Source organism: Sinohyriopsis cumingii, chromosome 1, assembly GCF_028554795.1.
Source record: "Sinohyriopsis cumingii isolate HCF-2022 chromosome 1, ASM2855479v2, whole genome shotgun sequence".
Taxonomy (NCBI): Eukaryota; Metazoa; Mollusca; class Bivalvia; order Unionida; family Unionidae; genus Sinohyriopsis; species Sinohyriopsis cumingii.
Window position 1 is genome coordinate 188,976,761 of NC_142961.1, and position 25,220 is coordinate 189,001,980.

At 35.4% G+C, this 25,220-nt stretch overlaps 1 protein-coding gene across 4 annotated transcripts in view; it reads right to left on the reverse strand.

Annotated features, from left to right (window-relative positions):
* Positions 1–1,153: 1,153 nt before the first annotated feature.
* LOC149808557 (TATA box-binding protein-associated factor RNA polymerase I subunit A-like) overlaps positions 1,154–25,220 on the reverse strand; it is a 58,140-nt gene continuing 34,073 nt past the window's right edge. For all 4 annotated transcript variants that reach the window (XM_089979049.1, XM_089979059.1, XM_089979067.1 and 1 more), the window contains exons 6-12: positions 21,855–22,005; positions 19,956–20,089; positions 15,870–16,022; positions 12,018–12,081; positions 9,456–9,573; positions 3,724–3,893; positions 1,154–2,213 (exon numbers count right to left, since the gene is read on the reverse strand). In XM_089979049.1, coding sequence (XP_089835175.1) covers positions 2,113–2,213; positions 3,724–3,893; positions 9,456–9,573; positions 12,018–12,081; positions 15,870–16,022; positions 19,956–20,089; positions 21,855–22,005 — 891 coding nt within the window. In that variant the 3' untranslated portion in view covers positions 1,154–2,112. The remainder of the gene's footprint in view (positions 2,214–3,723; positions 3,894–9,455; positions 9,574–12,017; positions 12,082–15,869; positions 16,023–19,955; positions 20,090–21,854; positions 22,006–25,220) is intronic.

Here is a 25,220-nt window from a genome sequence, read left to right on the forward strand (position 1 = left end):
TTTAATAACATCCTGAATAGATCACTGTTGTGGTTTTTTGTTAAGCACAACATAATGTACATGGTAAAGTTTCCAGTAAGATGCACAGATTCAAAATTTGTGTATTTCATGTGATTATGAAATTCAAATAAGCATATGAATTCATATTTGACAATGTTTTGACTGTTCAATCACATACACAAACAGTTGAGAGAAAGCATATCTGGAGCTTTCATCCTCACATTAATGACTTTATCAGCAGACTGATTGTAGTCAGTAGAGATTAAATCAGTCAGCTGACGAAGTCATTAGTGTGAGGATGAAAGAATCAGATTTGCTTTCCCTCCACTGTTTGTGTATGTGATTGAACAGTCAAAACATTGTCAAATATGAATAATAATACATCTACTACACAGCTAAGTTTTCACCAAAGCATATTAATTTTTTTAAGCACTTGATTAATTAAATTGGTCTATTTAAAAAACAATGCTCTAAAATTACTGAGTTTATCTTAGCATTCTACAATTATCTGAAACACACTCTGCCAATGCTTGCCTGGCATGAAAAGATTTTGTTTATATTGTAAAAGGTTTGCAAATTTGTAATACAAATACGTGTTCTCAGGGTAATGAAGGTTTTCCAATACCAGTTTGACGCTAATTTAATTAAATTCTGTACACAAGTACATATTTGCATATAGATACTACATGGTGATATTTCCCTTATTCCATAAAATTTTCAACTAGGCTGTCTGATCATTAGGAATTACTGATATTATCGATTACTAGATCACCATGATTAAAAATTTAATTGATATGATATTTTTAAGTGCTTCAAAGGGGAAACACTACTGATGAAATGGATGCCCTGCATAAACGTGTTTCAGTAAAGCAAACTGTTTTAAGTTACAACTAAATATATAATGTAAAGTTGTTATGACATTCCACCAGAAAATAATGTATACTTTCTACCCCTCTTTAACAATTCTGTTTTAAATCCCCGAGTTAATTATTTGTACTAGGAATGAAAAATACAACTAAAGTTTAATAACTGGATTGTTTTCATCTTAAATTGGACATAATTCCATGTCTTCTAGGTTGATTAGTTTCATAATGAATTATGTAGCACATGTTCTCTCTCTCTCTCTCGTCTGGAAAACAAAAGAAAACAGACATATGTTCTTCCTTATCTTTATTTATTGACCTCCACTTTCATTTGCATTGACTTATTTTTGTTCTCTTTACAAACAATTTTGTAAAGAATAGAACCCAGGTCCTGAACCCTGACATCTTTGTACATGACTGGGACAACAACAGAATGATACTCTATCAAGAAGAATGATTTCTTTAGATCTGAATTTTATTGTCTTCAGATGGAATGCTTTGATAACAACACCCATTATATGTGTGAGGATGGTCCGTGTGAGCTGATTTTTCTTCTAGGACTTGGCAAATGCTATTAAGCATGGGGTGCAAAACTTGTGATATCACATATCTGGGCTGAAAAAGCATTGAAATTTATGCATGAAAAGTTTGGTCACAGTGACTTATTTCCAGCATGCTGATGCAGAGATTACAAAGATGAATTCACATAATAATGTAGGAAAACAGTACTTAACATGTGCCTTCATACATGTATTATTCCAAACTGCAATAAATTGTGCGGAAAAAAATTAATTACTCAATAGCATATATTCATAGGTAAGTTTAACAAGTGGATTTACTGCAAATGTCTTCTCTGTTGATGTAACTGGGCTTCCTGTCTTTAAAAGCGTATTCTGCTACATTGCTACTCAGAGGCATGAGTCCCTTGCTGGCAGACTCAACCATAACCTCTGACACATCAAGCCATTACCGTATAAGCTCACTTGCAAGTCAGACCCAACTGCTAACAACATAGAACCTCATCTGCTGTTACATAGTGTACAAACAGGTCAGGGTCTACATTATTTGTTCTACCTTTTATCCCTGCAGAAACCCTGATCTTTCAGAGCATTATGTTATGTCAGCTATGGGTCCATGTGGTTTGCAGCCAGATTCAACTTATAAGAAAGAATGTATGGTAAGTCTTGGTTCTAACTTGTACCTAAGTACAGAACAGATCAATTTTTTATGTGCAACTATTTACTCCATCTCAGGTGAGATTAAATTTCTGCTTCTTTCTTTGTAGTATGGACAGTTCTTGAACATGTTCAAAATCTAGTTTCTTCAAAGTCTCAAGGACAAAATGGTTATCTGAAAAAGAACAATCAAAAGATAAAGCATAAACAAAAAAGAAATAATTTATATGAAACATAGTGCTTAGTTGTAAAAAACATTATTTACATGTTGTAAACATATCAACACAAAGTTTTTTGTGAGCCACAAAAAGACATCTCTCCACAATGTCCTTCATTTACAAAATATTGCCCTTTAACCTTGAAATGAAGGTGATGGTCACTAAAATCTAACCAGGTTATGACACCCACAGGTTTAAAAAAATTCCTAGTTGGTGAAATTTGGCTAATAGTTATTGAGATAATTTTTTGAGCTCTTTCTCTCTCAGAAGATAATAAAATCTATGTATATCTAGTATATACCAACAGTGTCAACAACACCTATTAATGTTATGTATCAACCTTTGCAGATTTCATGACTGCCTATTACCAATAATTTAATAATCAAATAAAACAATGATTCAGTCTGAAGAAACTGTTTCCACCACCTGAGACACAGCAATAAAATTCAGAAATTAACAGGAGTTCAAGTGTAGTTTGTTCTATGTGTAGTTTTAGTATGCAAGTCTGCAGTGTGGCAGTTTAAAGTGATGTCTAGCACAGGGGCATCATGCCACAGACATGTAGCATGACGTTCCACCCAGTCACAATATCCTGACACCAAGCCAACCAGTCCTAACACTAACCTGTTAATGCCAAGCACCAAGCGAGGCAGCTGTTAGTACCATTTTTTTATAAGTTTTTGGTATGACTTGGCCGAGGTTTTAACCCACAGCCTCCCGCATCTGAGGCAGATGCTCTAACCACTAGGCCACCAAAGCGGTTTTCAGTATTTTAATATCTGTTTAAGTAAGCATACTTCAGACTAATTCAGGCAGATTTTTAAAGTACTACATGAGGGCAACCATTTTGGTCAACTGTGTTCTTAGATCATCAACAATGTCCGTAAGTAAAATATGTAAAGAAATGTCATCCACAGTAAATGAAAGTAACATAGAGGTATGACAACATTCTCTCCATTGTGCACGTTGCAAATTCAAACAACTTCATCTTCCACCTATCACTCTTTGAAAAGTACATAATATCTGCTGAGCCCCTCCAAATAGGCAAGATAATAATTTAGCTTTCGTCTTGCACAGCCAAGAAAACTAACTCATAGATACAAGCATTTGGGAATAAATTAACTGACGTCAAAGTATGATTTAAATACTAAGGTCTATAGATACATGGCCTAATAAAAATATTTAATACTGAATCTTAACATAATCAATAATGATGCCAATGCACCTGAAGATTCATCCCTATGTCTCACAAGTCACAGATGCATAAAAAATCTTAACCTGAGGAATTTTTTGTTTGTTTAGTAACAATGAAACCAGCAGCAGAAACATAAAGACAACCCCATAGAAACACCCAAGTAATCAATGGATTTAATATTTTGAGTTATAACAGATTGAACATTTAAATGAAAATAAAAAAGTTTTAATATAAAAAAAATTTAAGACACAAAATGAGAAGAATAAGCCTACCTTCTCCACACAAAATGTTGGCCACAACTGCCTTATGGAAGTCTAGTTCTGACCCATTAGGGTCACCCTTCAGCCCAACCTGGTGAGATGTAAAATGGAAAACTGGCCACCAGGAATGGCGCACCTTCCAACATTCCCTGATTACCTCCATTTCCTCATCACTTGCCATCCTGAAATTAGGATATATATAGTGTACGGATAATATGCTCTTAATTTTGCTATAATGTTGAAATTGCTGTACTTAAATGAAAAGAAATAAACAAAATCATATTAAAATTACTTATGTTTATTTTGCCTTTCAAAATATTTTACATAAAACAATGCTTTTCTCCAGGTCTAGATGTCAAACATTGTCAAATTACTCCAAAGCTCAAAGATTATTTTCACGCACATACCCAGGGCAAGTTAAAAATAATCAATTGCCCTAGCTTAATCCACTTACACATGATCATATTTTTTACCATTGTTCTGACACACCCCTCTAGACCCTCTAGAAAATTAAATAATCAGTGCCTTATAATTCTGATATTGGTCACAAAACTGAACCCTCCTTCATTCATGAGGGGGTTTAAATCTAACTAAATTTCCAAACATTGTACAATTTCTGTACACTGATGTGGTGAATTCTGAATAAATTGCTTTCACCTCAGGTCAATATACAGTCTTTTTCATCATAATCTGTGAGGACAAGTATTTAGTGGCCTTGGAGTAGTTTTGTTTTCTGAACGCTGCAGAAATCTCAATGTTTCTCAATCAAAGTTAAAAACAGAAATGAAGTTGGAGAGCCATTTTTATATCAATCAGTAAATACAGTAGATTCAAATTTTTGTAATTAGTTTGTGTGATAGTACAATGAATTTGTCACATTTATAATAACTCCATATCAATAAAATAGGTGCACCACCAACTCTCTGAACGAAATTATAATTGTAATAATCTCAGTTTCTTTAGGGTGAAAAACGTTGTATTAAAAGTTGCTAATACATAGCAAACAACTGCATAAATATTGCTTGATACATGTAACTAGTGATGTGTTACAGAGTCAGTGTCAGCAAGGGACAGTTTATCATTATTCATGATGTACAAGTGAGTGCTAATTATAGGTAACTAATGAAAGACAGAAAACAAAAATGGTAATATGTTTCACTTTGTGCACACAAAGTTTACACCTTTTAATACAATTAGGCAGATGATTTCATAATATGGAGGGACTTAAAGATGGGTTTCTAGAGGGACTTACGGATGGGTTTCCAGATAAGTATCTTTCAAAAACTTCATAGTAATAATATTGGATTTCATCACAGGCTCAAGTTTTTTTCTCTCCAGATAAACTGGTTAAACACTATTTTGGGAACAGGCTAGGCATCCCACTTAGAACATGAGAGGGGCCCAATCTAGATTTTTAGGGGCTCTGGTTGTTGGACTTTGGATGTTTCAGGCTCTGCATCATAACAAGCCATCTTGTAAAAATCACATGGTGATATGACTTCCCATCAAGAGATTGGCATCATTTTCATTTAGCACCAAGAAAACATCAGATGTGTGAAAACCCATGTTGACTTGACAATCCATTCTGGGAGTAGCAATAACAAGATTTTCAAGATGACCACTGTGGTGGACATACTGGTTTTACCAAGAGTGCCATTTTCTTTTAAGACCAACTAAACATCATGAATTAATGGTGAAGACCCCATGTCAACTGGACATCATAAAATTTTATGAAAATCCCATATCAATGACTTTTAGTTCAGGAGAAGTTATAACATGTTCAAGATAACAGATTTTTATGATGGCTGCTGTGAATTGTTATTAGATGTCAGATTGGCACCATTTTCACGTAAGATCAACTAGGCATCACATGAAGATCACCTAGACATCACATGAAGATCTACTAGACATCACATGAAGATCTACTAGACATCACATGAAGCTCACCTAGGCATCACATGAAGATCTACTAGACATCACACGAAGATCAACTAGACATCACATCAAGATCAACTAGGTATCACATGAAGATCAACTAGCATCACATGAAGATATACTAGACATCACATGAAGATCAACTAGACATCACATCAAGATCAACTAGATAACATGAAGATCTACTAGACATCACATCAAGATCAACTAGGTATCACATGAAGGTCAACTAGCATCACATGAAGATCTACTAGACATCACATCAAGATCAACTAGGTATCACATGAAGATCTACTAGACATCACATGAAGATCAATTAGACATCACATGAAGATCAACTAGGTATCACATCAAGATCAACTAGCATCACATAAAGATCTACTAGACATCATATGAAGATCTACTAGACATCACATGAAGATCTACTAGACATCACATCAAGATCAACTAGACATCACATGGAGATCTACTAGACATCACATCAAGATCAACTAGACATCACATGAAGATCAATTAGACATCACATGAAGATCAACAGGACATCACATCAAGCTCAACTAGGCATCACATGAAGATCAACTAGACATCACATCAAGCCTTTCAGTGAAAACCCTGTGCTGATATGACCTTCGATTCTGCAGAAGTAGTGAAAACAAGATTTTCAAAAACACTGCTGTTGCAGCCAAATTGAATGACTGAGCAGCACCATTTTAACTTAGGACCATCCAGACCTTTGGATATGAATGTAAAGTTTCATGGCAATCACCCAATTAGTTTAGGAAATGCATCACTAATAAACAATGACCAATATAGCAAAATACATTCAAATGTACTTTTTGGCACCAGAAATTCCATAATATATTAGTGAACAGAACATTAAATTAATAAAAATAACATTATATATGAACTACGACTTGTATATACAGATATACCCTGCTATACATCGATTAGCTCAATGATGTTTTGTTTTTATGTCATCAAATAATTTAGACCCTCTATTGCTTTCCCTGATTCATTTTTACATCGTCACTTGTGACCAATAGGGGCCAGCCACAAGAGACGACTCTACTGAACATCTCTGACACTGCTAGTTGCTACAGGAGTGCATTACTCTAGTCTTCTGTGTTCATAGCATTCAGATCACATATCCATGACTGGACTCTACTATTATGTAAGGTCTGTATGTACTAAGTCTACAAAAGGTCTTATAAATATTGTCACATCATTAAACTCTAGTTTTTTGTTTATGTACCGATTTTTTTAAAAATATATAAAAACTTAGCTGTGTTTAACTTTGTTGCTTTTATTTCCCATGTGCACTCATCTTCCTACTAATATACTGATTAATATGGGAATAATTGCTTTACCAAATGTACTTTCACCATACATCGTACTTGTCCTTGATATTAAGCGGGGTAAACCTGTACTGTTATAATTGATTAAACTTGCCCATAATCAACAACTGTCAAACAGAAATAAACTGCAAATAGAAAGAAATTAATTCTTGTTCATAGTTAAATGCCAGCATTAAAACAGTGGCTACTTGAGGTACTATTCCTTTTTAGTGACATCAATTTCTAAATGATCCTTTTCTGTGATTTAATTCAAATATCAGCATCGGAAAATTATCATAAATGTGTACATATGTATGAAACACTTCAAAAAGAATATACCATGAAAAAGCAAATTTTTCAGCAAATTATATTTTTCTGATAATATTTACCTGATCACATAAGAATAACTTTATATGCTACCTCCAAATCCAGCCCTCCCAGAAATTTTAGAAACATCTTCATAACAGGTCTTAGGAAGGAACCAGGTTGTGTCATTAGACCAAGATTCCATTTGGGAATAATGTGCATGGTCAGAATTGGACACATGTCAGAGATTACCTTACTGTGGCCAAAATCATCTCTTCCATGAAGTCTGAATGTGTCTGACATCATGGAACAGAATCCCATAATTGTGATAACTTCTCGTCCTTAACCATTGAATAAGCATATTTATTTTTAAACTTCAAATGCATTGGTTGCAACAAAAAAAACTTCTGAGTAGGCCAGGATGTATTTAACATGGAAGAATCCATATGCTCACAAACACAAATACCTAACTGATGTTATTAAAACATGAAGTGTTGGTCTCAGTGACCTTCTTGGCTGCATGGGTGTAGCACTAACAGAGATGCATCCAACAATCAAAGTTTCATTACTGAAACACAATTTGTGCTGATAGTGGTGTGATGTCATTAATGTGACATGAGTCATGGACAACACACGATTTCCCTTGTACATCTTCAAAGTGGAATATCTTCAACGGGTTGCGATCCTCTATACTATAAATGCTCCAACCTCTTTTTGATTAGGACATCCCTGAAGGGAGCCAGGAATGGTGGAGGAGTTTCTTTGGGCATGATGAATAAATTGAGATCTTGACAGCTTGAGTGGAGTGGAGGTCACTCTGACTCATCTGTCACTATATCAAGCAGAATGTTGATCCAGGGCATTTCATCTATGTGGGACATTCAGAGCTAACGCAGTCTGTACCACTCCTTTCTTAATTATCTTCATAATCAAAACTGATGGAGGGAAGGTGTATGCCCACATGGCTCTCAGATGAGTAAAAGATCATGTACTTACTGTCTGTACTTCAAACAAAAATGAAACAGAATGTCAGGCATCAAATGGCAACAAAAGGCACAGACCTGATGGAAAGTTGCTAATTAGACAACTCTGTATAAAGCAGTTGTAGACCTGATGGAAAGTTACTAATTGGACAATTCTGTATAAAGCAGTTGTAAACCTGATGGAAAGTTGCTAATTGGACAACTCTGCACAAAGCAGTTGTAGACCTGATGGAAAGTTGCTAATTGGACAACTCTGTATAAAGCAGTTGTAGACCTGATGGAAAGTTGCTAATTGGACAATTCTGTATAAAGCAGTTGTAGACCTGATGGAAAGTTGCTAATTGGACAACTCTGTATAAAGCAGTTGTAGACCTGATGGAAAGTTGCTAATTGGACAATTCTGCACAAAGCAGTTGTACACCCTTTATAATGAGTAGCCAAAAGATTGAGCCAACCATGAATGTGCTGAACATGTATATAATGAATGGTACAGTAATTGCAAAGATAAGCATAAATTCACTGGATGCTGCATGTACAATATGATACATTTTGACTTTCTATACCACTGAAAATAAAAAATGGATGGTCTGAAATTTAAGTACAAGATTAAACAGATTCTCTGCAGGTCATCTTTACCAAATAAAAGTGATAGTAAAAGGTGGTATTCATCAGCCACATGAGGACCCATCAGCAAAGAGCAGCGCAGGATTGACTTCATTGAGCCCGATGGTCAACCAATAGATATATATATATATATATATATATATATATATATATATATATATATATATATATATATATATATACACACACATATACATATATATATATGAGAAACATTTCTAGCTATATATTTAACAGAGAGACGTTTCTAGCTATTGTGATATTTTTATACAATGGCACTAGACTCATGAATGACTGAAAAATATATAAGAAATCATATAGCTGAGAAACTGCATCAGGCTGAATTTGCTAATAAGCTGAATCCTACTGCAAACTGCAGAGACCCAGATCTCATAATGCACTGATTAAACTGGGTCGAGGCAGATTGTTAAGCGCAATCAATAAAACGAACAATACAGACCCTGATCTGCCAGAGCATCATGTGAGAGCAGATCAAGGTCTATGATGTTAGCAGTTGTACAAGACCTAAAAGATAATTTATATATTATTTCATGCTACAAACCTGTTGATAAGAATGCTCTGTAATGTGTCTGCCAACATTTTCCAGGGAGATAACTCCAGCTGCCAACAGGGGTAGTCCAGCAGCTTGAAGAGGTAAGGGATTGCAGAACACTGGGAGCCTAAAAGAGATCACATATCAGATGAATAATGATGCATGTGTAGGCACATAAATGAAATCATATCCTTATATATATATATATATATATATATATATATATATATATATATATATATATATGTATGTATGTATCAAGCAAATTTAAATTCATGTCAAGTACCATTAAATTTGTGTCAAGTAAGTATAAATCAATAGCAAGTAAATTTAAATCCATAAAAACATAATTTAAATCTAGTAAATTTATATCAATATCAAGAAAATTAAATTCATATAAGGTATATCTAAATCCATATGAAGTGAATTTATATCCAAAGAAACACAGAGATGCTCCCAGGATTTTATCATAAGTGGGAATTCCCCCCGCTCACAAAAATAAGGAGAGAGTAGAACAAAAATGAGAAAGAGAAGACAATGACCATAATTCAATATTTACATAACACTTCAATATACATCTATCTTTCCTCCTGATCCACTCTGTAAGACCCCTACTGAAATCAGAATCTTTAAAAGATGTTGCATCTAGTTGTATAAGCATGAATCTGTTCATTATTTCTCAGCTTAATCTGTTCCTTACCTGTGTATGAATATTGTTCTATGCTGAGAACCCCCTTTCATGGCTCACAGGTATAGTCTTTTGGATAATTCTGCTCCAAAATAAGATTTCTCACTAACATAAGCTCTGCCCAAGTTTAATTTTCTTAAATTGGCCCTCTACTGACTACTGTGCCAGATTTACTATTCCATTATGCTGTATGAGGATATTACGTCCATTATTGCCATAGTCTACTTGTTCAAACAGAAGTATTTTGATCAAACATATATCTTTACTTTTTAATTTCATTTTTATATAGATAAGATTTATCGTATATGCTAGGGCTATCTGGCTTTGTAGCACATGATCCCACAGGGCTAAATTGTGACAAGAAAAGAAAGGAAAAATGCACTCTATGTTTAAACTGTCTGTATTTTAATTTGGTACGTTTGTCTGCCTTTTCTACATTTCATTTCGAAATACCGCTGAAATGACGGGCTGACCAGCATGCTGTTTTCATCCATCCAGCATGTACATCGGATTCAGACTTAACACCATTTTTAGTTTAAAATCACACACTGGTATCTCCATTAACACTTTCCCATCTCCTATAATCTAATATACTTCCTAACTTTAAAAATAAATTGCCATCATTATCATCCAGTATTTGCCATACTAAATCATCACCATGAAATCTGCCATTCTGGGTCTTCAAGACAACCCATATTATAAATGCACATTTGAAAAACTTCCTTGATGCAAGGTTCAAACTAAGATACAATGCTTGTTAGAGGGCCCAATGAGCCAATCAAATATAGTTTAACCATTTGTGTCAATGCTGAAACAAAAGCTACAATATTCTACTGTTTCTACAAGTACTTTAAGGGTGAATGGCTGAATAAAGGTGTATACTGTGCAGAGTACATTTTCATATGCACAACTTGAAATTAATTTGCAGGAGTTCTCATGCATCACCACATTCCAAGTGCATGAATTTGTAAAAATTCTGGGCAAATCATGCGATCATGTACCCCAGGAGTAAAACACCAATCCAGTATAATATAATTCAAGTAATTTTAACATTGATCTTGATGATGTTCCAATCTGATATTTTTAATTTAAGTTTGATTAGATATCCTCATGAGAATAATCTCTTAAAAGTCACTGAATGCTATGAAACAGATGCAGGAAGAACCAAGAAAATGATGACGAGAAAAGCTAAAACCAAATGTGCTTATCCAATCTCATCGAGAAGAAAACAGAATTCTATCTTGCCTAAAAAACTGGCTCACAAAATCTAATATTTGATTGGTGGGTGACTGGATGTAAGCCAATCAAACATCCAAATCTTGAGCCAAGTCTGAGTTTCAGCATGAGAAAGTTGTTATACCCTCCAGGCATGGTATAACCTGAAATCAAATCTTGAGCCAAGTCTGAGTTTCAGCATGAGAAAGTTGTTATAACCTCCAGGCATGGTATAACCTAAAATGGTCCATGTAATTGTTTCCACTCACCTTTATGTAGCAAGCTGCAGAGCCAAAGGACCAAAGGATGTAATTGTTTCCACTCACCTTTATGTAGCAAGCTGCAGAGCCTAAGGACCAAAGGATGTAACTGTTTCCACTCACCTTTATGTAGCAAGCTGCAGAGCCAAAGGACCAAAGGATGTAATTGTTTCCACTCACCTTTATGTAGCAAGCTGCAGAGCCTAAGGACCAAAGGATGTAACTGTTTCCACTCACCTTTATGTAGCAAGCTGCAGAGCCAAAGGACCAAAGGATGTAATTGTTTCCACTCACCTTTATGTAGCAAGCTGCGGAGCCAAAGGACCAAAGGATGTAATTGTTTCCACTCACCTTTATGAAGCAAGCTGCAGAGCCTAAGGACCAAAGGATGTAACTGTTTCCACTCACCTTTATGTAGCAAGCTGCAGAGCCTAAGGACCAAAGGATCTGAGTCGACACAGTCTGTTAATGTCTGAAATAAGAAAATATGCTCCTGAATATCCAATGAACAAGCAATAAATAGAGCTCTGATGCACTCTCTTTGCCACTGTATGTACTGAGTTGGATCCCCACTCATTCCATCTACAACAGTAAATGGTCATCCATCTAAGGTCTATGATTTTTCTTCTGTCCTGAAGATTATAAAACTCTGAGTTTGTGTAGAAGACTGGCTTTCCACTACCAATCACAAACAAACTTCCAAATGTAGCATTATTTGTGACTGGTGAAAACAGAATCTTAGATTCTTGAGTTTTATGATTTTTAGAATCTGTAATGTTTAATCCCTCATTACCAGCATGTGATTAGCGCTTCTTTTTTAATCCATGTGATAATTAAGTTTAAATAATCAAAAATGTAAATGATGAATAACAGTCACATGATGAATAACAGTCATATGATGAATAGCAGTCACATGATGAATAGCAGTCATATGATGAATAAGTCACATGATGAATAACAGTCACATGATGAATAGCAGTCATATGATGAATAACAGTCACATGATGAATAGCAGTCATATGATGAATAACAGTCACATGATGAATAACAGTCACATGGATGAACTTACCATACACATATTCAATTAACTTGCTTTTTTTACATTATCCACAATGATGACATAATTAAACTTTGCTGTCCACCACATCGTGTTACATGTTCTGGTCTTGAAATCAAATTAATATTTCCTTTCAAATGACTGCATGTACTTGGCACCAGAAGAAGAAAAAAAAATGAAAGACAATTTGTGACTTTCACTAAACCTCAGGATTTAAAGTTTAATAATAATACACAAAGATGAACCTTTACAAGCCAAACAGAAAGGAAGAGCCCACTAATATCTCCATTATAATCAGATTCCAATTGATTGCAATACAAAACATTCTGCGGGGCCCTGAATGGTTGAGTGGTCTAAAGCACTCTCCGTTATGGATCATTGCCATCTCACCACTGCCTGCGGTGGTTCGAGTCTCGGATTCAGCCAATGTGGGTATGTGAGAAAGCATGCCAGTAGCTTCTCGTGAGTCGGTGGTTCTTTCCGGGGTTTTCCTGGGTTCTTCCTCCACCATTAATACTGGCCGCCATGTATAGCCTATCGTGTGCTGAAATATGGCGTTAAGCCCCACAACAACAACAAAATCAACAAAACATTCTGCTATGCTGCTGCATGATCCAAAATTACAAATATTCACCATAATAGTAAAAGTAACTCACTGTCATCTTTTTCCTAAACGGTGTTTGAATAATAACACTGTAAAGAAATCACTTATCAAGTTTGCTAAATGTACAAACAGTTTGGAGAAATCATGCTAACTGCAAAAGCTAAATGTTTACATGGCACATAAAATATGGATCTTTGAACCTTTTAGGTAACTGTAACTATTAGAGATGAACTTACCTATTAAGTTTCTTTACTCTGTTATGACTCTAGGGTCACAAACGTAGGTAACAGAAAAAAGCAAAACCAACAAGTTTTGTGAAACTTAACAAACAATTTAATTAACAAAGAAATCAAAAGTGTGAGAGGAGTATACAGTATTATGAAGCGAATCCAAACTAGTCCCTATAAAGGTCTATGAAAGTCCTAAATGAATGAAAAGTCTCTCACAAATTTCAATACCAGAAACGTAATGGTCCTCCATGAACCGTGATGTTGTCAAGATGGCATTGTCCAGAATTCCTTAGAATAATTTAAAACAGTTCCAAATAATATTTTCGTCCAAATAATGAGCAATTTCTATCACAACTGAACAGTCCTAACAAATGTTTTTCCTCTCAAAAAATATCGAAGTACAACATAAAACATATCTGCAGACTTACATCAGGAACACAAAAAGTGTGATTGACTCCAGATATCAGAATGAAACTGAATGCTTAATTTCCTCCTTATATACACTGTATATTGCAACTGTACTTTGCAACAGACCCCATGTGACAGCATACACATAGCTGCCAACCTTCCAGGGTCACAATTAGTGAAAATAGGGATAAAAAGTCGTGAATTTGGACACGAATTCGTGAATAATACCATGACAATAACTCCGTCCACTCTGACTACTCCGACCGTCAATACTACACTATATCAAGTTCGCAAAATAAAAATAAAACACTACATATATGCAGAAATATTTATTTATCAAGACATGATACTGTGGCAGACTTGAACTTCCTCAACTGCTTGATCGTAAATTTGTTTTCTAAACAGTTCCGACTTCTTGCCTGCTGGTTGATCTTGGAGACTAAAATTGCTGACAAATTTTCTGCAGCTAAGGAGGCCTTAAAGTCTGTCTTATTTTTCCTCACTAAAGAAAATACTCTTTCGCTGTCACTGTTGCTGTGAGGAATGCACAGGAGCTGCAGCATTTTTGGTTCTTCCACAGGAAAATTTGGAAGTGATTTTCGAGTCCGGGAACATATGTCAGAACAAATGTTTAGCATGGTCTCCAGCTGATTAAGGTAGATTGTGTTCGACACAAGAAAACTCACAAATAATGCTGAAGCGTTGGTAGCCTGTGGGTCTTCCACCAATGGTTTAAAATATTCCAGAGCTGAAATCTGCGAATTCTTAATTTTCCCAACTTCTGTGTGTTTTTTGCAAACGACATTCTTCCTCACATCGTCTCTGCGATGGCACACTGAGTGCAAAAAGCATGAATGAATATCAATGTTTAATGGCAGAATGCACGGCCAATTTTTGATATATTCCAAATTAAACTTCACTTTTTGAGTAATACATTTCTTTTTCCTTGGCGGTGAAGACATTTTCAAAATCTTACATGCGATGCTGAACGGTAACTCGAATCAGTGTTTTGACGCATGCGCGGAGCAAATTTCCGGTTAGGCCCCAGTTTCTCTCAAAAGCATTTGTAAAACTAGTCTTATACATATAGATTAAAATAGGCTAAAATGCTTGCGACCGGGCCAACTGTACTAATCGGCTGTAGATCTACTAATATCGTGACCAGCGGTACCGGACCGTTTCGGCAACTGTGAATATCAAGACTAGCGCTTAATGGGAAATCGGTTATTTTATTAAAGATTTAAAATAATTGAGGATCGGAAAATTCGTGAATTTTTGTCTTACGGCGTGAATTCGTGAATCGCTGAAAAAGTCGTGAAATTCACACCAAATTCGTGAGGGTTGGCAGCTATGCATACACTATTGAGTTTGATGAACTGAGCATATTCATGTGACCTCATGCAACCAATGGGAAACCACAGAATTATTCATGAAACATCCATATCCCATCAGTCCTGAAAAACTATGCCATAGGTGCCATTTTAAATCTTATTATTATGATTATTATTACTAAATATCAACATTTACATAAACATCTATTTATAGACACTATGCAATTTGTGTTCTTAAAACAGAGCCAGGTCATGTAGAGAATTTATAGCAAAGATATTCTATACACATTACAGATATGAGTAAGAATTATAAAAATCAAATAAAATCATAAACCAGGAGCTACAAAAAATATAAATATACATAACAAGTCTACAGGCAGCAGTTTCCAAGACCAGGAGTACAGATTAAAAATTTAACAGTGATGGCCACAACAGTAATAACGCCACCATCACCACAATAAAAAAGTAAACTTACTTCTCCCCTCTGTCTCACAGCTGAAGCAAAAAGCATACAATTCATGTTCCTATTACTGCCATGATTATGGTAATTTAGTCAATGTCAACTAGAGGGATAAAAACATATTTTAAATGATGAGGACATCCAAATGATGAAAACACTGCTTGATGTACCTTGAGAAGTTTGATCTCCTCCTCCTCATCAGCCCCATTCTTGACCCTGAAGAAGTACAAGTACTTATGAGCATTTGGGTTCTCTGGATTTTTCTCCACATAAGTCTTTAGTATTCTTTGGGCCTGTTCCAACTTTTCACTGTACTCAAGCAGCTGAAAGGAAAACATCAGATATGCCTGGAAACTGATGTGTCCATGTCTGTGTATCCATTTACAGACAAAATCTCTTAAATTTCAAAAATGTGTTTTCAAGTGCAAGCATGTGCAAATTCGCTGAGTATTCTAATTCAGTCAGTTAATATGTTATATTTCGAAAGGAAACATAATAAAATGTTCCTAACATTACTGAGAAACCATTTATTGTTTAGATGGAAACAAGAGTTGCATGGAGTAAGAACAACCAAGCACTGTTAAGGTGGAATACAGTTAGAGACTGTTGTAAGGTATTCTCCGTTAAATAATTTTCAATATGGATATTATCAAGAAACAGCAATGTACATCTCAATTAATAACATGTACTGAATTCTAAATAAATTAATCCTGCATTTAGGAAATCCAAGTGTCTGTCTCAGTCTTCTTTAACAAACCTTTTCTGTCACAGAAATACATCTTTCCAGAATTTATTACAGAAAATTTCCTTCAACTGTTAGCTTTCTTCACTTAACACCATAAACAAATAGCTGCTAAAGACATTATGTTTGCCCTGTGCTATGAAACTGCCATAAATGAACAGCTAGTAAATCAGGTCTGTTCACCAACTGCCAACTATCATGAAGGTGACTATGAATTTTAAACCTGCTTGGAAAGAAGTTTCACCTCATAATAGTAGAAAATGCCTTTGCTGGCAAATGCATTTCTTGACACAGCCTTTAGGCTGTAATTACTGAAAGGACATGCCTTTATTGACCAATGCATTTACTGATACAGCCATTTGGCAGTATTAATTGAATGGAAATGCCTTTATTGGCCTATGCATTTCCTGATACAACTGTATGGCAGTAATTACTATTAAGGAAATGCTTTTATTGGCCAATACAATTCCTGACACAGCTTTTAGGCTGTAATTATTGAATGGAAATGCCTTTATTGGCCAATGCATTTATTGATACAGCCATTTGGCAGTGATTATTCACAGAAGTATCACAGTAACATGAATGATTACATCCCCTGAGGAGCTCTTCCATGTTCTTGCTTTATCATGGCACAAACAGAGTTCCACTTTAAAACCTTCTGCTTCATTTTAAATTAATTGACAAGCAATTACTTTTATTTTTTTCCAACCATGATGTTGTTGTTGCTGTGGGGTTTAACACCATTTTTCAGCACACGATAGGCTATGCATGAAAGCCAGTATTAATGGTGGAGGAAGAGTGCAGGAAACCCCCGGGAAGAACCACCCACCCACGAGAAGCTACTGGCAAGCTTTCTCACATACCCACATCGGCTGAATCTGAGACTTGAACCCACGCAGACCGAGGTGAGATGGCTGATTCCAACCACGAATCTAGACCTTTTAGTTCACAGCACAAAATGACTGTTATATGTAATGGATTTCTTAAGACCTCAAATTCTTGCATACTGTAGTTTAGAGACCGAAACTTGAAAGTCAAGTAGATAGCATATAACTTCTCAAGTAAATTAATTTAAAAATTATCAATTCTGATATTTATTTCACGACTGATGTTTACAGATCCTGGAATGTGAAATTTTACTACAATTGCATTTCGTTAGGATTTCATCTGCATTCATTTCCCATTTGTATTTCATCTATGATCTCATTATTTTTCATTACTGATCACATCTGATTCTGCCTTTATTCAGTTCTGTTTAACATTCATTGCTTTGTAATCTGTCTTTCTCTCCATTTTCTTCAAAACATATCAATCAGTTTGTTTGCATTCATTTTGTATTTAATCCCATTTTGTATTTAATTGCACAGTTAAAGGTTTTAGGGTCTATACTGTGGTCATGTCACATCCCTTATAACATTAATAAAGTTACCTGTTTTAGGTGGCGCTCTACAGTTTCATATTTTGCATAGGGTTAGGATTTTAAAGAAAAATAATTTCCCCGGCTTTCCTCACTGGTTATACTGGCTATTTAAAAAAGACCTTGTGTATCTTAGGTATAATGCAAAGAACCTTTAATTCCCTTTATTTTGGTGTATGATTGATGGGTGTACTATGGGTTATAGAGTATACAGCTTGGCCTTACTTCAGATGTGCACCTTTCAAAAAAGTGCTAGCTCTACTTGGTCATTTTCACTTCCTGAACTTCAGAGGTCAATTGTATAAAAAAGAGCCGATAACTTTTTTTTAAATTTTATATATTTGGTAATTCATTCATTGCACTTTCAGAAGCTGGTATTGTCTAGTCTGGCAAAATTCATTTTCCCTATTTTAATAGCTGCTATGTATAGTGTACTTTAGACTAATTCAGGCTGATTTTTTAACACAAGGGAGCAGTCATTTTAGTTAGCAGTGTGCTTAAATCATGTAAAATTTCCAAAAGTACAATATCCAAAAGAAATGTCATCCACATTACATTAATGTAGCACAGACATATGCCAACATTCTCTCCATTGTGCATGTTTTAAATGCGAACTACTTCACCTTACATACATCACTCTCTCAAAAGTACATATTATCTGGTGAGCGCCCCCTCAGGGTCTATACTGTGGTCATGTCACATCTCTTATAACATTAATAAAGTTACCTGTTTCAGGGTATATATTGTGGTCATGTCACATCCCTTATAACATCATTAAAGTTAATAAGTTCATTATAAATATAAGATAATCACACAGTAAAATTAATTTGGTAACCTAAACTATACAGTTTAAAGCTGGAATAATTGAATAATTAAGTTCAATTAATGGCTATGATCCATGCAGTTGGAAAGTTCCATATGTTGCTAATATACAGAGTAATGTAATGTAATATACTGCAATGTAATGTAATATACTGTAATGTAATGTAATGTAGTATCACTATTTTTCATGGGGTAAAATTTTCATGGCTTATACTGTTTCCCTGAACAACAAATCTGAAGACCCAAGAAAAAAATATTAACCACATATGATGAAGACAAAACCCACCCACCTCTTTACTTGCTATGTTTAATTGACAAAGATCAACAGAAACTATTTAATAAATCAACATTATTACTGTAATTTGGTGATAAAATTAGCATTTTATGTGTGTTTGTTTTACTTTAACCCTTTTAAAAAAACAATTATAATGCAGTTTATATTGTTTCAATGCACACACAAATACATGTACACTAACTGGTAGCAGTAATTTCTACTCACTGCCTTAAACTGATACGTTGTGACATAAGACTAGAGAGAAACGAGAAAAAGCACAAGGCATTCAAATACTAGTATTACTTAAAATTAAGAAAGCATGATAAATGATACTAGTAAATGAAAATCAGCTTGTTCATTCAAGTAAAATCGGTGTTCATTTGAGTGTTGTTGTTGTTGTTGTAGGTTTTAATGCCATTTTTCAGCACACGATAGGCTATACATGGTGGCCAGTATTAATGGTGGAAGAAGAACACAGGAAAACCCCGGAAAAAACCACTGACCCATGAGAAGCCATTACACAGTGTTCTGAGATGGCCAGACTGCAAAACTGCATATAAAAGGTGGGGTTTACTTTAACCCTTTAAATTTTTTAAAATAATAATACAGTTTGTATTGTTTCAGTGGAGTTTAAGCGGAACTGATGCAGAGTACCATTGGTATTCACTGATGAGTCCAACAGAAAACAACAAAGACCATGATCTGCCATCAAATTATATCATGTCTATGTTGTTTGCCACACTAAGAACTCCAAACAAACTGCATAAACCAAGATCTTCCAGCACAGTATGCCAACAGCATATCAGGGTCTGTTAAATTTGCAACTAAACTTGACTTCTAAGCAAGTATATCTGCTAGTTTTTGTTGGACACTTCTGCATAGTCTTAAAAGATATATTTCATATGGAAAACAACAAAAGTTTTTAAGCATTTTGGTAAATAATCATAAACATGACAAAAATGCAGTAATACCATCTAAAAGGTGTGAAGAAAGGTTAATACCTGAACTTGTTTTGATATAAAGATATCCCAGACCCCTGGCTCCTCCTCCAGTTTGCTGAACTGAGAGATTGCTCTCTGTGCACACATCTTCACGAGGAATTCTCTGTTACTGGACAGGGAATCTGATGTGACACCTGGCAGAGAAAAGACATCATTTTGGGGATTTAAAAATAACTTAAAGTTCAATAGTAGACCTCAAGCAAGTGTGTGTGTGTGTGTGTGTGTGTGTGCATGTCTCCCAAATTTTGACAAGACTGCCCTCTTTCAACTTGCAAGAGAAAACCTTTCACAGCGAGCTTAATCAAGAAAACTTGAACAATTACCCTAATCTAGGGTGTAGACAGACCACAAATGTATATGGAGACAGATGGACAGATATGTACTCAGATACCAAACTGATTTGTTATGATAAAGGATTGTCTACCTCCCTCAATCCAATAAATGTTATACAACAATATTAGATTTTAGCAAATACAGTCAATCCAATATATTTGCATCATGCATTTCTAACAAATAATAGATGCTTCCTACTTTATTATATACAATTTGGCAATAAATATTTTAGAGAAATTAGCTTCAATGCTATTATGGTAATTATCATAAGTCTGAAAAGGAGTGCAAAATTGTAGAGATTATCAACTCTGTTCAGAAATACCAAAATTAAAATTATTCAACATGACATGCAGACTTTGTTAGATAAATTAACCACAAATTCAAAATAATATTATGATCTCTCATGCTCTAAGAATTTTTTAAAAAGATTTTCTGAAATTTCCACCCATGGACCAACAATACTACCACAAATGGTACATTATATATCAAGTCTGCATACAGTAGTGTTGTGTGTAGGCACAAGTGGGGAATACTCATTAACCAATTAGTCATAGTGACCTTGACCATGCTCTTTCAAACCTAAAAGCAATAGGTTCCTTCCTTGCCCTATGGCAAAATATTTAAGACATTAAATTTTGGTCAAAGAGAGTTAAAGAAGAGTTATTATAGAGAAATATTTGTTCTTTATTTGGGTTTTTGTGACTTAAAGCTTTAAGCTGTTGTGCTTAACATCTGTAACTCAATTTCTTTCGACATCAGCAGACCATCCTTGCAGTTTGGTGCACTGCATGATTTGACAATTATTTTTTTAATGTCACTAAGGTGGGATTTTTGTGTTTTGTTGTTGTTCACATTTTTTCTGTCACATGACTTTGAGCAATGACCTTTATGACCTTTTCTCCAAAATCAATAGGTTTCTTTTGTGCCAAGAAGTTTTATCAAGGTATGTGGTCTAGAAGCAAGCTTAATGAAACATACAGGCATTTTTTCTTTTGAGTCACCATGTCATTCACCCCAAATTGAGGCTTGCCCTGCCCCAAGCACATAGCAAAGCACATTGCTTGACCTAGGTCTGTCGTCTAGAACACATCATTGTTCAGAAGCCTCCAATCAAGGCTTGCCCTGCCCCAAACACAAAGCAAGCACAATGCTTGACCTAGGTCTGTTGTCTAGAACACAACATCATTGTTCAGAAACTGGTGCTTCATATTTTCAGTCACTGTCACCTGAGCTTTTGACACCCAATTCAATAAGCCTCTTCCTAACCTTGAGTCCAAGTTAACAACAAAGTCAGGTTATGGCATGTGGTCTAGAACTTAAGTAATTGTGCAGAAATCATTCTTCCTCATTTCACTGTGTCCTAGAAACTGACTTTTAGACTCCAAATTTAAGATCTTTGTCCATTACACCAAGTGCAAGCCATCCACAAAGTTTGACCAATGTCAATGGTCTATAACTAAAGTTTTTGTGTTAAACCAAAAATGAACAGACAAATGGGCAACACATAGATGATCATCACAGCATAATATATTCTGTCTTACAGCTGTCATATAAAAGCAAACAAACCCTGGGCATCCAGTCTGTCCTGGCCATCCAATTTGTGTCGATTGTCCAGCCACTCTACATACCAAATCAGTCCTGTGTAGCCAGACAAAAGCATATCAATGTACTGCTTGTGCTCTTGGGAAGATTTTATAACATGTGAACGTGGAATATTCTGTCAAAGAAATGAAAAAGGATAAAGTACATGTTATGCAATTTTTCAATACTATCAAACTAGTCACTGTTAACAATACATCACATCAATCAGAAATAGCAGGAGTTCCTGCTTCCAGGACACCCACATCAATCAGAAATAGTAGGAGTTCCTGCTTCCAGGACACCCACATCAATCAGAAATAGTAGGAGTTCCTGCTTCCAGGACACCCACATCAATCAGAAATAGTAGGAGTTCCTGCTTCCAGGACACCCACATCAATCAGAAATAGTAGGAGTTCCTGCTTCCAGGACACCCACATCAATCAGAAATAGTAGGAGTTCCTGCTTCCAGGACACCCACATCAATCAGAAATAGTAGGAGTTCCCGCTTCCAGGACACCCACATCAATCAAAAATAGTAGGAGTTCCTGCTTCCAGGACACCCACATCAATCAGAAATAGTAGGAGTTCCTGCTTCCAGGACACCCACATCAATCAGAAATAGTAGGAGTTCCTGCTTCCAGGACACCCACATCAATCAGAAATAGTAGGAGTTCCTGCTTCCAGGACACCCACATCAATCAGAAATAGCAGGAGTTCCTGCTTCCAGGACACCCACATCAATCAGAAATAGTAGGAGTTCCTGCTTCCAGGACACCCACATCAATCAGAAATAGTAGGAGTTCCTACTTCCAGGACACCCACATCAATCAGAAATAGTAGGAGTTCCTGCTTCCAGGACACCCACATCAATCAGAAATAGTAGGAGTTCCTACTTCCAGGACACCCACATCAATCAGAAATAGTAGGAGTTCCTACTTCCAGGACACCCACATCAATCAGAAATAGTAGGAGTTCCTGCTTCCAGGACACCCACATCAATCAGAAATAGTAGGAGTTCCTACTTCCAGGACACCCACATCAATCAGAAATAGTAGGAGTTCCTACTTCCAGGACACCCACATCAATCAGAAATAGTAGGAGTTCCTACTTCCAGGACACCCACATCAATCAGAAATAGTAGGAGTTCCTGCTTCCAGGACACCCACATCAATCAGAAATAGTAGGAGTTCCTGCTTCCAGGACACCCACATCAATCAGAAATAGTAGGAGTTCCTGCTTTCAGGACACCCACATCAATCAGAAATAGTAGGAGTTCCTGCTTCCAGGACACCCACATCAATCAGAAATAGTAGGAGTTCCTACTTCCAGGACACCCACATCAATCAGAAATAGTAGGAGTTCCTACTTCCAGGACACCCACATCAATCAGAAATAGTAGGAGTTCCTGCTTCCAGGACACCCACATCCTGCATCTAGACTATAAACATAAACTTGCATTTATCTTTACACTGTTAAATGCACATGTGACCATGAACTTCAAGTTTCTGATTCCTAACAAATATTAAAAACTCAAAAAAGGTTTCAAATACAGCAATCATAACTGACACTGACAGTGTATTTTCAAGTGTACATGTAATCATAACTGACACTGACAGTGTATTTTCAAGTGTACATCTAATCAGTGAATTTAACTAGTGATAACCTTAAATTCAAGGAGCCACTGTAACAAAATAAACAAATATAGATACTCTGTAGCTATGGCAATGTGGTTTCCTAGCTGCCATTGTAATATTAAAACAGAAAATATGCCTAAATTTTTCACCACAATGTCTCAAGATTTTGAAGGAAACTCAATACATTCAGTGTGTGTGTGTGTGGTCAGATGTTTATAATACATTTTTAAGACTGTTGTGGTGACTTGTCATAACAATGAGGCCATAAATGACATCAAGTACTGAACAACCAAATTTATAGTCTTCCATTGTCACAGAAAATCCTACAGAGAATAAGAATTTTAAAATTTATATAGTTAATTTTAAATTTTGAAATTTACACCACTCTCTCAATAACTCGCACCCTGATAACTCGCAAACCTGCTTATAATGCGGTGTCATGCGTGGATTCCATTTTTTAAACCCAAAAATACCCCCAAAAATGTATCCCTATCTGTTGCACTTGAAGAAAATCGCAATCAAAATTGGTAACAGAAACTTTGATGTTTCGCTCATTTTATCGTTGAAAACGTTAGATAAGACCTTGAAATTTTAATCAACACTATGAAACATCAAATTTAAAAATAGGTCATACAATTTTTTACATTTTCTTTCCAAATGACATTCCTAGTACACCGCAATTAACGATATGTAAGGAAATTTCTATCAATGCAAATGTCACTTACGCCGAGTGGAGACAGTACTTTAATAAATAAATACAAAAAATAAATACAAATTAAATAATTTTTTTATCAATTGAAATTTGTGTTCTAGTTCCATCTTTTAGTTCCTTTTAAGTGTAATCATCATAAGTGCAATGTGAAGTCTTGTAATTAAACATATAATGTGTCAATCTACCTTAACAGCTATGTCTGCGAGCATTTCTCTGAGAACCTAATTTAGTGCCGTCCGTGTTTTGATAACTAACTTGCGGAAGTATTTGTTGTATTGTTGCACTGAATTAAAAGCTGGCCTCCTTTATATTATCACGTTAATTATGTCTTTTGAATAAAAAAAGGAGGTGGAAAAAAAGAAAATTTAAAAGGCACAAAAATCAGACTAACTTAAAATCGAGTGGCCTCGGTCATATGTTGGTGAAATTACTTCCTTTGATCAATTGAACAATGTAATAAACGTTATTGTGTATGTAATAGAAACTACCTTAAATTAACCGACTCTTTCATAACTGTGATCAAAGATAACAAGGCAGCAAAGTGAAATGAATACTTTGTAAAATAAAGAGCTTGATTTCACAGATACGGACCATTGTGGGCAAGCGAGTTTCCGAGAATTCTTGAACTGGCATTTAGAGATATCCTCAGGGATGATAAGAAGTTTCATTATTACTTCCAATTAAATCACGACATTAACAGTGCACTAATTGAACAATACAAAATTGAGTTTCGATGTAGACGTGTCACGAAATAAATGTAGTGTGTTTTTGAAAAAAGGGAATCTTGTTTGGTGGTGTATCAACAGTGTCAAGTTCCCAAATTGTGGACTACCAATTTGGCAAGATACCATTAAATACCAGTATGGGAACCAGACTCATCAAGAAAACAAAAAGCAGTGACGTAATACAAAGATTTTTCGCTTACATGTGATGGTTGTTCAAACCAGTTGGAACGATCTTTCATATGTTGGATATTTTGAGGAAAAAAAATGTTATTTAAACAGA